At 39.4% G+C, this 13,982-nt stretch overlaps 1 protein-coding gene across 2 annotated transcripts in view; it reads right to left on the minus strand.

The window, feature by feature from the left end:
• The window catches only part of NAA25 (N-alpha-acetyltransferase 25, NatB auxiliary subunit), a 95,413-nt gene that overhangs the window by 46,957 nt on the left and 34,474 nt on the right, over window positions 1-13,982 (minus strand). For both annotated transcript variants that reach the window (XM_077462030.1, XM_077462028.1), the window contains exons 7-11: window positions 12,481-12,559; window positions 6,848-6,959; window positions 4,988-5,077; window positions 2,205-2,374; window positions 1,642-1,754 (exon numbers count right to left, since the gene is read on the minus strand). In XM_077462030.1, coding sequence (XP_077318156.1) covers window positions 1,642-1,754; window positions 2,205-2,374; window positions 4,988-5,077; window positions 6,848-6,959; window positions 12,481-12,559 — 564 coding nt within the window. The remainder of the gene's footprint in view (window positions 1-1,641; window positions 1,755-2,204; window positions 2,375-4,987; window positions 5,078-6,847; window positions 6,960-12,480; window positions 12,560-13,982) is intronic.

Consider the following 13,982-nt stretch of genomic DNA (forward strand, 5'->3'; position numbering starts at 1 on the left):
TGAACACTAAGCGCGGTTTAAAACTACAGTATTAATCTTAGAAGACAACCCGTTAGAGTCTGCAAAAGACTGGGGCGGAGATTCACCTTCCAGCAGGACAACAACTATAAACATACAGCCATAGCTACAATAGAATGGACTTTGACTGGGCCATTCTAACACATGAATATGCGTTGGTCAAAACCAGACTTGCATCCAATTGAGAATCTGTGGAAAGACTTGAACATTGCTGTTCAGACACTTTCTAGCCAATCGGACAGAGCTTGCGCTATATTGCAAAGAAGAATGGGCAAAAATGTCACTCTAGATGTGCAATGCTGGTAGAGACATCCCCAAAAATGCTTGCAGCTGTAATTGCAGCAAAAGGTGGTTCTACAAAGTATTGACTCAGGGAGGCTGAATACAAATGACCACACTATTCACATATTTGTAAAAAAAAAAAAAAAAAAAAATGTAATTGAAAACCATTTATCATTTTCCTTCCACTTCACAATTATGTGCCACTTTGTGTTTGTCTATAACATAAAATCCCAATAAAATAAAATTTACATTTTTGGTTGTAACATGACAAAATGTGTAAAGTTTCAAAAGGAGTATGAATATTTTTTAAAGACACTAAGTGCCAAAAGAAAATGCCCCACCTCTGAATCCCTGGGCAAGCCTCAATTTCAAAGGGTCTCCTGCACAGAGAAGATCAAGGCAGAAAGCTTTCTATTGTGCCAAAGTGGCAGAAGGTTTGTTCCCAGCATCCAACGGGGCCTGATCCAATTCCACAGGTTGTGTGGAAACCACAGCCACATCAACTTCTACCTCAGTCTTTCGAGGAAGAGGAGATGGGAAGTAAGCATTTTTTGTTCACCTTATTTATGGCTGAGCGTCCCTTCTGCCCAAGAGACAAGAATCTCCAGGACTAACCGAAACCAGTACCAGGAAGAAGCCAGTGGTAAGCTGATGTGTCCCACAGTTGTTTCAAACACCTGACACCAGACTTTCGCTTTTGGAAGTGCTGCCCATACACAAGATTCAGCCGCTCCTATCAGAATAGCGTAGGAACCTTGTCCCAGTCCGCCTCCCAAAGCGGACAGTGTGTCAAGAGTCCAGACCTGTACTGTCATGCGTTTCCTGTGAGAAAACCCATGGGCCATCCTACTCCTTGATGGCATGTGGCTAGGGGTCTGCATGCACTTGCTGGCCAAGCTGGGGTGACTACTAGGATCTATATTATCTAGGCTGTCGCCCATGTTGGCTGTTGATTGAGATTGAAAATTTAAAAGAAAAAAAAAAAAGGACGTAAAACCCTACTAGAAACAAAAGGAACTAAGAGTCCCAAGCAGGAAGCTAGGTTCTTACTCTTAGACACCAGACAAAAACAAAAAATAAATAAACAAGCTGCCTATAGCAGATGGGCAGTTTGGTCACTAGTAGGGTGCTGCCCACAAGTTATGCTCATTTTATGCCTTGTGTCCTACTCCTGAAGGTGGTGCCAAAATCCCTATAGTTAAGATTCTTGTGGGCTGTGTCCCTCAATGAAATAACAAAATGTATTTTCACCTTGGAGTATTCTTCGCATTTTCATTATTACTATTATGTGCAATGATATATGAAAAACACAAAATTGAAAATAAAGAACATAAAACTTACATTTGAATGCTGGGCTGGACTGAATAGATCCACAAAAACTTTAATATCAGTGAAGCAGCAAGGCTTGTCTCCAAACTTAATAAAGAATTGGAACATCAGATCTTCCGGGTCTCCTAAAATACCAAAATATTTCGTGTCAGAGCTCTTCCATTATTCATTTAAACAGCAAAATTTGTTTTAATATTGAAAAATATGCAAGGGCAATGTGTAGTTATGGGGAATCTACTGCATTGCTCAACTTGTTAAGTATGCCTGACCCCATTTCAGAACCTTTGGGTGTGACATAAGTAATTCTGGATACCACAGGGAAAGACCCAGTGCTGTATTGAAAAACACAAACCCAGCCAACCCTCAGTTTGTTCACGTAAACAGATACAGGTAAAGTAAATTTGGCAATGTTTCCCATCTGATTTTAAAAACACAATATCCAAGGTAAAATAAGCGAGCCAAAGACCAAAATCTATGCAAAAATTTAGTTGAAGATATAGCTAATGAACATAAGGCAGCAACAATGTTTGGAGTCACCATTTTTGCACATACTACCCGATACCCTGTTCACTTACCCAGATTGTACTCATCACTACATCCTCTGCTTCTTAGACGTCTAATCAGTTCAAGCTTGGCTAGATATGGTCCTCGGAGCGGTCGTGGATTTTTAGAATCTTGCTCTATTTGATCTTCCACAAACCTGACCACCTGCTCTATGGTGTGATCCAAGTCTCCTTCCGCTGACCTGGGGAAACACACTATTGCTTGATACCACTTTTATTTACTTTAGTCCAGACTTTTATATTTAGGTCCCAACTTAAAGTGGGCCTAGGCTCACCAAAAAGGGCTAAATTACTATTACAATCCATAATTGCAAGGCTCAAACAGTTAAGTAGGAGGTAAAATACAAACCCTGACAAAAGTATGGAATCACCATTCTTGAAAAATGTTCATTCAATTGTTTAATGGTGTAAAAAAAACAACGAATCACAGACATGCCTCAAAACTATTTCCATTTAACATTTCAACCTTAAGAAAAACTTAAAATAAAAAAGAAAGAAAAACAAACTGTAGGCAACGGTTTTTGCAGATCAAGCAGAGGAAAAAAAAAATGCAATTACTAAAATCTGAGGAAAATATGTTATCATGAAAAAGCACTACAGTATACCACTAGTACTTTGTAGCACCACCTCTGGCTTTTGTAACAGCTTGAATTCTCTGAGGCATGGATTTAACCAACAGTTTTCTTTATCAAACCGGCTCCAACTTTATCTTATTGCATTTGCCAGATCGGCTTTGCAGGTTGGAGCCTTGTCATGGACCATTTTCTTTAATATCCACCATATATTTTCAATTGGATTGTGGTCCAGACTATTTGCAGGCCATGTCATTGACATTATAGGTCTTTCTTGAAGGAACGTTTTCACGGCTTTTGCCCTATGGTAAAATGCATTATCCTGAAAAATGATGTCAAACATACTTTCAATTGATGGAAGAAAAAAAAAAAAAAAAGTGTCCAAAATCTCAATAGAAAAAACGTGTGTATTTATTAAATATATAATGACATCTCCCCCCTACCTTTATCTGACATGCAACCCCATATCATCAATCATGTGGAAATTTGCATGTTTCAGGCAGTCTTCATACATTTCATTGGAACTGCACCAAACAAAAGTTACAGCATCATTACCTTGCCCAATGCAGATTCGTAATTCATCTCTTAATATCACTTTCATCCAGTCATCCACAGTTCATGTTCCTTTTCTTAAGCCTACTGCTACTGTAACCCCCCCCCCCCCGTTTAGGAGTTAATGGTGGTTTCCATCTGGCTTTTCTGTATTACTGTAAATCCCATTTCCTTTAGGCCAGTGGTTCTCAACTCCTGTCCTCAGGACCAACAGGCCAGATTTTACCTTGGGGAGATGCAGAATAGAATACTGCAATCACTGAGCAGCAATTTATATCACCTGCATTTCAGTTATCTTACAAACCTGGCCTGTTGGTGGGTCCAGAGGACAGGAGTTGAGAACCACTGATTTAGGCGATGTCTTAGTTTGGTCACAGACAATGACTCCAGTTTCTGACCATATGTTAATTTGTAATGTTGTAAATTTTCTGTTTTCAAGGCATATTGCTTTAAGCTTTCCATCTTGACGCTTTGATGTCTTCCTTGGTGTACCATTACAATTCCCTTTAAACAACCTTCCCATTTGATTTGTACTTGGTCCAGATTTTAGACACAGCCGACTGGGAACAACCAACAACTTTTGCAACATTCTGTGACGATTTACCTTCTTGAAGCTTTTTAATCCTCTCCTTTGTTTCAACTGACATCTCTCCTGTTGGAGCCATGATTCATGTCAATCAGATTGGTGCAACAGCTCATCAAGGTGTGCGAGTACTTTTTTTTTTTTAACTACAGAATAATTAGCAGATGTAATCTGACGCAGATGTTTGTTTTAGAACTGCAAAGTACATGGTGATTCCATAATACTTTCCTCAGAATGGAGTGATTCCATATTTTTCCCTCCACTTGATCTGCAAAAACAGTTTCAATTGACTACCATTTAAGCGTTTTTTTTAAAGCCAGAAAGTTGGAATGTTAAATGAAAATAGTTTTGAAGGATGTCCAATTAGCTTTTTCTACACAATTAAATGAACATTTTCCAAGGTTGGTGATTCCATATTTGTGAAAACTCTGCTGCAGAATAGTGGGCTCTAGGCACCCCCTAGTGACAAGACCAATGTTTAGGCATTGATAAAATAAGCTATCCCAGAAGAAAAGTGAGCTAAACAGACGGAGATAAATGTAGGCTCCCCCTGAAAATACTAGCTGTCCGACTTATACTTTTATTTCAATATTATGAGCCAATACCTTGGAACAAGTACAGGAGATTAGAAATGCTGACTTTTTTCTCTGGCTGATTTAATTTGTGCTTGGCCTGCATCGAAAGATGCAGGAGTAGTAATGCCTAGCATTTTCAGGTCAGCAACAGCAGCCTACATATTTGTCTCATAATATGTAAACTTTAATGTATTTGCCTGATCATCAAGCTGTAAATTGCCTTAAGACTAAAGCCTAGCTTTCCACATCCTATTATACTATATCAAAACAGAAAATTGGTGTAGAAATAGCAGCTGTCAGCAATCTTGCTGTTTGCTGCAAATATTCACGGATACTGCGGGCTTTGTGACATAATAATACAGATTCAGGGTACTGTAGCAAATACTTTTAACAGTTTAATACCCATCCAACTACCCATCCCAATTTTCAATGCCTCGGTTTACCAATGCTGATATAAATCTTTGAGGTTTAGGAAGTATGCAGAAGAACAAATGCAAAGGAACAAAGACTTACATTGGGCTCTCGACTGGAGGAGTCCATGAACTATCAACAAGGTGCAGCACCGAGTCAAAGTAAGAAATATAGAACTGCCAGTCATCTGGGCTACAAAAAAAAAAAAATTACATATATTAAACCAAGTAAACAAAAAATAGAAACATTTATGCTGAAGAATTGAGAGAAGCACATGATTAATTTCTTGAAGTGGAAATCTTTATGTTGAACCTGCTACTCACTGTAAACCTTAAAAGTAAAAGCTCTGAATGAAATGAAACATATGACAGCTGTCACATTTATTTGGAAGAAAATCTTCCTCATGTGTCTTCTTTCCACTTTGATACAAAAGGTCTGAATTCCCCAGTCCAATGACTGTTGTGAAGAGACCTTGAAACACACTGAACATAGAAATGGCAGTGGCTCACCTCACTACGAAAATATCAGTTGCTTGGCAATCAAGCTGATGCCCCAAGTCTTTGACCTGGAACAAGTGTATGCCACACATCAGAACTCTTGATCCAAATCACTGACCCAGAGCAAGTATGCCAAGACCCCTTTCACACCACACCGCCTGCTATTTTAGCAGCGTTTTACCGGCGGATTTGCGGCGCATTTCGGCCGCTAGCGGGGCGCTTTTACCCCCACTAGCGGCCGCAAAAGGGTTAAAAACGCCGGCAATACGCCGCAATAGCGGCGTTTTGCCGGTGGCATTACAACGCTGCCCCATTGATTTCAATGGGGAGCAGTGGTGGAGGAGCGGTAAACACACCGCTCCTTCACCGCTCCAAAGAAGCTGCTGGCAGGACTATTTTCTGACGTCCTGCCAGCGCACCGCTGTAGTGTGAAAGTCCTTGGGGCTGTCACACTACACACAATGGTGCAGCTTCTTTAGGGCGGATTGCAGGCGCTATTTCTAACACTATAGCCCCTGCAAAATGCCCTGGTGTGAAAGGGGTGTAAGTGTTGAATCCATTACATCTGCATGTGCCAGGGAATCAAAACAAAAAGTAATGCAAAGGAATATTCAACACTTATCCATGTAAAACATAACCCTAAGCTTTTGTCTACAGCAGGTAAGTGTGGCGGCCTAGGTGTTGTAAATTATATTCTACCTTTTCTTTTCTAAACAAGTCCTGGAAAAAGTTACCATTGCAATACCAGCTGTTTATTCAGTTAATGTCAGAAATGAGGTCCAGACTAATTTTAGCCTTTAAGGAAACTATATGTATTATATAAGCATTTCAGGTTGTTCCTTCCCGTTCACTCTTTTCTAAATGTGCTATTCTCTAACTTTTTCGCTTGTTCCCTTGATATACGCAAGCCCCAACTTGAATTTTGATCTATATGTTTGGAAAAACCATTCTAATTTGATGCAATAAAAGATTTTTCTAAAAATTTCAGCCCATCTACATTTTTTACCAAAGAGGCCTGTCAATGGTGTGTCTGCATAGATTTATTGTAGCTTTGAATTGGTATCAGCACGCAAGCCATGTAAATGCCTAGGTGCTCCACACAAGGAAAGTAGAATAGGAGCAAAAGATTTGGTAGGCTTTCCATCAGACAAATTTCATTTTCTTATTACACACATACATGAACACACACACTCAACAAGTAAACATGTACAAATTAACAAGGAGGATGCCAGGTGGGTATACCATCACCAAATTATCTTTGAAGGCACAGGCCATGGCATCAATACCTAGAAGATCAGTAACCCAGAGCCCCCTTAAATCACAAAAGTATAAAAGGAAGATCAGGATGCAGCCTCGTAGTATGCACATTCAAAAACTAGTAGGCAATGGTAGCTTTTCCATTTCCCAGTCCTAATGAGTTGCTGGTAAATTAAGACAGAGATGAGACACAAAGCTCAGAACTTACTTTTTCAAAAGTAGTCTCTTTGAAAGAGCATTACATTCAGGCCACTTGCTGAGCTTCTTGTACATGGCCATACACTTGTTTTCACGGCTCTGCAGTTCACTGGTCAATTTCTCTGAACAGTAACAAAACACAAATATTAAATGTCCAATGAGCGCAAGTTTACATTTCATAGTTGTCCATTCATAGTCATATCTGGGCAAACCATGTCTAATCTATTGCTAAGACTAGCCATACCATAAGTTTTTATTTTACAAAATAGAGTGCCACTTTATAAAACTGTTCACCACAGCATCCGCCTGACCCATACAATTGCTAGGTTTTCTTTTTTGCCGGTAAATGCAGCAGAGAGATGGTTATACCCTCCCGTCCAAAAAAAAAATATATATTTTTAAATTAATTATTTTTCAAGAACCAACCGTTGGTGAATAGCAATGTGCAAGTAATGTAAAACAACCCATAAAAATGATCAGTTAATTATAACTGAAAGGCATTTGGCTGCTATAGATTAAGATCTTCTCCCCATTATTAGTTCTGCTATTTTAAAGAATCAATGGTATGTATGGAAATGTAAATGGTTGCTGCCCCATTCTCTGACACGATTGTGAAAAATAAAAGAAAATAAATAATATACATACCTGAACATACACACAGACACACAAAAGCAAATGGTTGAGGTGCACGTAACAAATGTCAAACAACTGCACTAACAAGTTTCAGGTAGACTCCAACAGTCATCCAATAAATAGAAAGGACACCGCACACTTTCTAATGCAAAAAGAGGTTTTATTCAAGAACAAAAAGATACAGAAGGGTAGATTTACACAAGGCAAATAGACTGTACACTTCGCAAAGGAATTATTCCTACTTTTTTGTGAATGTTGTAAAATATCACTTAGCAAAAAATACCCATTCATGTGCCAGGAAAGTAGAACATACATTTTTGCTTGCACATTACTGGATCATGGAAGTCACCAAGCTCTGAGGAAAAATCTAGGGTTGCACCGATACCGCTTTTTAATACCAAGTACAAGTACCAATACTTTTTTGGTCATGTGACAGTAGGGGGGAGTGGACAATTTTTTTTAAATTATTTTTACAATGTTACTTTTAAATGTTACTATCTTTCCTTTATCAACCCTGTTGGGGGTCTGGTGAGATATCAGGTGTCTAAACAAACCCCTGAGATCTCCCCTTTGAGACAGGGAAAGGGACTGAGGATACAGATTCCCCAGTCCCTTTCTCCGCTGTCTCAGCTGCACTCAAGATGAATTGACAGAAGACAGATGCTCCTCTTCATTCATAAATTCAAGTATCGTAAACCCAGTTTAAGATGCTCACACATAAATGAACAGTCAGAGATCACCGACTGTGCGTTCAGAAAAGGAAGGAGCCAGTAATTTACATATTTAACGGCTCCTTCCGCCACTCTCCAGTCTGACTGACCGGGGCAGGACATATATGGTGGAGGCATATAGAGGGGGACCGAAGGAGGAAATGAAGGGGGACCTTAGGAGCACTGAGGACAAAGGGGACAGTCAGGGACGATGAGTACAGAGCGGGGGGGGCTCGGAAAGTTACAAACACAGATCCCCCCCTATATAGAGCAGAGAGCCGCGGGAGCGAGGGGAGAGGAATCGGCTGTTTTATTAAAATCTACACAGGAGAGATCAGTGCTTGTAAGTGCCTGCATCGATCAACCCCGACTGCCTAGGTATCGGAGCGAGTACAAGTACTCGTGAAAATGCTCTGTACTAGTATCAGTGCAACCCTAGAAAAATCCCTTAAAAAGTGCAACTTTCCTTATAAAGATAATTAACCATCTCACATTCAACTAACTGGGAAGAGAAAGCATATATCAACTGTATAGCAATCAAGTAACCAACCTATTAAAGTAATAAACTATATTATGAATGGTCAAAATACAAACCCTTCAGAAAGAACCAAAAATACATTTCTCTCTGGGCTAAAGCACTCTATAAAAAAAAAAAAATAAAAAAATAAAAAAAATAAAAAAAACACTGCAGGAAGCGTTCATCAACCACAAATGTCATAGACCCTACTTAATCCTTGGGAATGTAATGTAAAAAGTTTGTGGGTCCCACTACTTTAAACCAAGAATGCAGTTATCCCCCTTTTCAATTTGGGCAGCTCATCGTTTACCATATATCCCAGATCAGATGCTTTATGATTTATAACCTATGGAAGAGGTTTGTTGGGAAATCCTTCACACAAAATGCAGCGCTTAACACAAAAACATAAATTTAAAAATACAAGAACGCAAAAAGAATCGGTCCTTATAAAGAAAGGAAATCCATGCATATAAAAAAATAAAAAAAAAAGTACTTGCCACAATCATGAAGCAGAATAAAAAATTAAAAAAAAGTTGCAAAAGGGCAAGCTCCAAAAGAGGAGAAAGCAAAAAGACAACCCAAAGCTCAAGTGGAAACTAAGGTGGCTGCTTACCAAAGGTTATTGGCTTTCAACAACAGGTTCCTTCTGGCTAGCCACGCCCCTGACGTCAAAAGGTATGACGAAAAGCGTGGGCCATTGCCTAACATGTCGTCACCCCGTACTGTGGCCAACAGGAACCAGTCACTGACTTTATGACATTGCGATGCCTGTCTTTCTTATCCTAAAAGATGTGAGTGGTTTGCTTTACACATACATTTTTATAAGCACATACTGCACTGAGTTTTTGCATTTTATTATGTCCCTGTGGATCAGGATTAAAGTCGCAGTGGTGTCAGAAGTTTGAGGGCTGTTTTATCATTTGTGGTTTATCCCCTAGTGCTTCTGGCTTTTCATTAGTTTGAAAGCCAATAACCTTTGGTAAGCAGCCAACATCACTGGACCTATGGAGAGTCTTCTTGCTTTTTCCTGGTTTATAAGTATGGGAGGCAATTTTTTCTTTTTTTAAATAATGCATGTATTTTCTTTGTAAGGACTGACTTTATACGTTTTCTTCTATTGAAGTTAATTCATGCTATTATAGCTGCACTTTGTCTGAATTATTTGTAGTAGGTTTGTATCTGTTGACATGTGCAAGCAGCTGTCCTCGCGTTCACTTTTTATTTATATCTAGTGTGGAATTTAACATGGTTACATAGTTTCATGGCAGGAATACACAAAAAAATAAAATTAAAAAAAATAAATAAAAAGAACCCCACGGGTAAAAAAAATTCCGTTCTGAGAACGATCACCGATTTTCTACAAGTAATAACCGATCACCCATTGAAAAAAAAAAAAAAAAATGCAAAAACTGTGTTGTATCATTTACAAATGAACGATATTAAACGCTGGTGTGAAGGTCGGCCCTAAGACATCTCTTGTACGCGAGACGTCAACATCACGTATGAAATTTTTTATTTATTTTTTTGATTGGTTAATGTTAGCAACAATTTCGCAAGTGTTTTGCACAGAATGGCCTGCTCCTCCTCTTCAAGTGCCCCCTTGGAGATCCGATTTCCAAGGGTGCACTCGAGCGGGTGCACTTCCGAGTCCTCTCGATGCATCAATTGACACAGACAGCAGGACTGGGCCTGAAAAAGTAAAGTCAGCCTCTAGAAGTCTCTCAAATTTTTATCTGCAAAATCTGTGAAAGGAGGAATAGGTGCAACAGGTAAAGTGAGATGTTTGATAAGGAAAGAGACAGCAGGACCAACCAGAGGAATAGCCCACTTCTTTGCAAACCTTTTTCCACTGGAAAGAGTACAGCAAAGATTTTTGGGGGAGTGAAAAGCCTTTCTGGAGGGATCCAGTTGTCATAAATAGAACATTACATCTGTTCAAGAACAGGGAATGTTTTGCAAAATTCTTTGTGCCCAAAAGGAGCATGGCTAGATAGAGTCAAGTTGCACAATGCCAAGGCTTTTGTTAACTGAGGCAATGAGTTTTTCTACTTTAGCCAGCATGCTGCCTCTTCAATATAGTGATAATCTAGGGAAGACAAATCTTCCACAGCTTCCTCCCAATATTGCCAGAATAGCCTCTCAATTCCCTGAAGTCTGCATCCTCAATGGCCGGCATATTGGAACCTGAACCAGGTGGAGAAAAAGTAGGTGGGGAAAAAAAAAAAAAAAAAAAAAAGGGCTGTGGCATTTTTGGTCCCTAGAAGAGGGCTGTGCTCCTAATCTGGCTGAGGAAACATGAAATAGATGCAGGGAATTCTGTTTTAGTAAAATAGGTTGCTTGTTGTGTGCCTAAAATAGAGCTAGAACCAGATGCTGAGATCAGTGTTTGAACTGGCTCTTGCTTCGACACAAGGGACAAATTGTCACTCAATGCAGTTGAGTGCTGTGCAGGCCTTTGGCAGAGCGAATGTTCACCTATGATTTTGCATGAATTACCTTTAGCCTGTTCTCTGCCAAAGCTACAAGTGAAGTTACTTTCCTGTGGAGGTACTCAGAGTAGGGAGCAAAGCATAGGGTAAGTGTGTCCATGAGTACACACATGAGTACACAATAACTCAAGTGTAGACCATCCCCAGATCAGCTCACAGTGTGAACTCGCACAGGAATCAGAACACCCATGCGATCCTGCACTATGTTCGTGCAAATCCAAAGCGAGTTCAGCCATAAAACTGTATGGCTGAACTTGCATTGCGCAGACATTGCATGCGATCGGTACCACAATGCGGGTACGAATCACATGTGACATATGTGTTTGCACAGTATGAACCTGGGCTCAAGGACGAAGTGTTCTTCCCATCTAATGGAGCTACAAGGACAATACCCATCATCCAATTTATGCTATTAGACAAGACACTTCGCTGAAAAAACAAAAAATCATAAAGAATCATATTGGAGGAGACAACCCCATTATTGATCTTAAAAAATATATGAGGTGTGCCGAGCAAGCTCTCCTTACTGTATCCCAAGGATTATACAGGGATCATGATCTTTATCTGTATAAGCGATTGAGGTACAAGTTTCTTTGTTGATTCTTTTTGATTTTGATCACTTATCTTTTCTTTGTTACTCTGGGGTGGGTTTACTAAAAGGAAACTGTTCAGAGTTTTTAAGGAAATTGCAATTAGCAAGGAAAGTTTCCCTAGATCTTAGTGAATGCTCTGCTGACTTCCATCAATCACATACAAGCAAAAATGCTGTTTTCCCTATTTCCTTGCAATTGGGTCTTCTTTACAAGGTGAAATTTCACCACATTCTTTAAAGGTCTTGGGAAATTTCCCTTGCAAAGTGAACTGCATAATTTTCCCTTGGCATATCGACTCCTTTGTATCTATTTTGATAGGACTGCTTTCCTTGTATACTGGGCAAGCAAGTTGGTCACCTGGTTGTTATGCAGATGACAGGTTTCCTTTTCTCAGCGAGTTAAATGCAGGAGGATTACTTACCTGTACACCTGCTGAACTTTATATAAAAAAAAAAAAAAAAAAAGGGGGTGGTTGAAACGGTTGTTCCAGTATCTGAAGAAATAAATGACATCTTTCAGCATGAATAAAACCTCTCTTCATTGCATTAAAGACTGTGCGGCTTCCCAAATAAGTTCCTTCGTCACCCGCTTCCAAAACCATAACCGCACAAACTCAGGAAATCCCATTGAACAATTTTTTGCAGAGATCTTTTAATTACACGCACAAGTTAAAGTAAAAACGACTCCTATTAGAAACATACCTCCTAGCTTGCCCCTGATAACTTCTAGTGCCTCTTCATATTTCCCCAAACGTTCTAATATCATGTAGTACAGTTCAACCTGCAACAGACAGCAATCACACTGCTGAAACTAAAATGAAAATGCCATTGCTACAAGGAAAAAACATTAAAACTGCCTCAACTTATTAATTCATTAAAAGTAAAAATGAGCCAATTTCAATTTACTGCAATTAAAGCAGCCATAATCAGACTACTTCTAACAATTAAATGTGTATCATTGCTGATGGGGTGAAAGATGCAATTTAATTTAAGCCTCCTTCTTAGGAGTAAATCTATACACAAGCAGCTTAATGGTGTCTGCTGCCAGATGAGTGTGCAAGATAAGCACTTCTTAAGATGCTCCATCTCGGTTTCTCACCAAGTGGTATGTGAAGCCATAGAAGTAATCACTCTGGCTTGTTTGCTTCAACCTCAAAACAGTTTAAAAGTATCCAAAAAAATTATAACTATTATACAGAGCACATGCCACCAGATGCACATTTATAAATGCGTAAATATAAACTATTGAGAAACCATGATCTAGAAGGAAATTTCAGAAAAGGAGAATATGGAACCTAGAAAATACAGAAATCGTATAAAACAAGCGTACGGTATGTATAAAAAGGTTATAGCATATCAAGGGCCAAGAACAAAAATTTTATATTCCAGCTTTTTAAAAGGCTTCTTTTATTTTCCTGCACTAGGGGGGAGGATGCTCACACGTCTGTAAGGGCCGGTTCACACTGCAGGCGAGGCGACTCAGACTTGCCTCACCGCGACCTGCCGCGGCCTCAGCGGCGACTTGCAGATGACTTCTGTATAGAAGTCAATGCAAGTCGCCCCGAGGTCGCCCAAAAGTAGTACAGGAACCTTTTTTCTGAGTCGGAGCGACTCGAGTCACTCCTCTCAGAACGGTTCCATTGTACAGAACGGGGGCGACTTGCGAGGCGAGGCGTGTCGCCTCGCATCGCCCACTGTGTGAACCGGCTCTTACAATAAGTGTTATTAATGGATAGCAACAGAAAAAAAAAAAAAAATACTAAAAAAACTGCACATATTTCAGTGTTACCAAATTGTGCACAAATAAAAACAATACAGGAAAATGAAATTGGGTACACAATGAGCAGATAAAAGTCCACATATAATGCAATTAAAGACATAATGGTTGCACACAAAGTGAATGTTGTTCAACAGTAAAAACGGAAAAGGAACCAGAACAGTTAAAAAAAAAAAAAAACACTATGCATAACAGATAATTCAGAGGGGGAAAAAGCCCAGGAGGAGAAAAATGGGAGAAAAGAGGGGAGGAGAAAAACAGCAAGAATAAACAAGAGAATCTCAGGGGTCAGATGCACAGGTGTATCAAATGTCTAACAACTGATGATGATAATGCAAAAAGGTGAGAATGCGATATCCAAGGCTGCCAAACTAAGAAATTTGTCATGATAATCAGAAAGCAAATCTGTCAGTGGCTTTGGCAAAGA

Source organism: Lithobates pipiens, unplaced genomic scaffold (assembly GCF_037356315.1).
Source record: "Lithobates pipiens isolate NorthernLeopardFrog02 unplaced genomic scaffold, aLitPip1_a1.2 Scaffold_3, whole genome shotgun sequence".
In the NCBI taxonomy this organism is placed as follows: domain Eukaryota; kingdom Metazoa; phylum Chordata; class Amphibia; order Anura; family Ranidae; genus Lithobates; species Lithobates pipiens.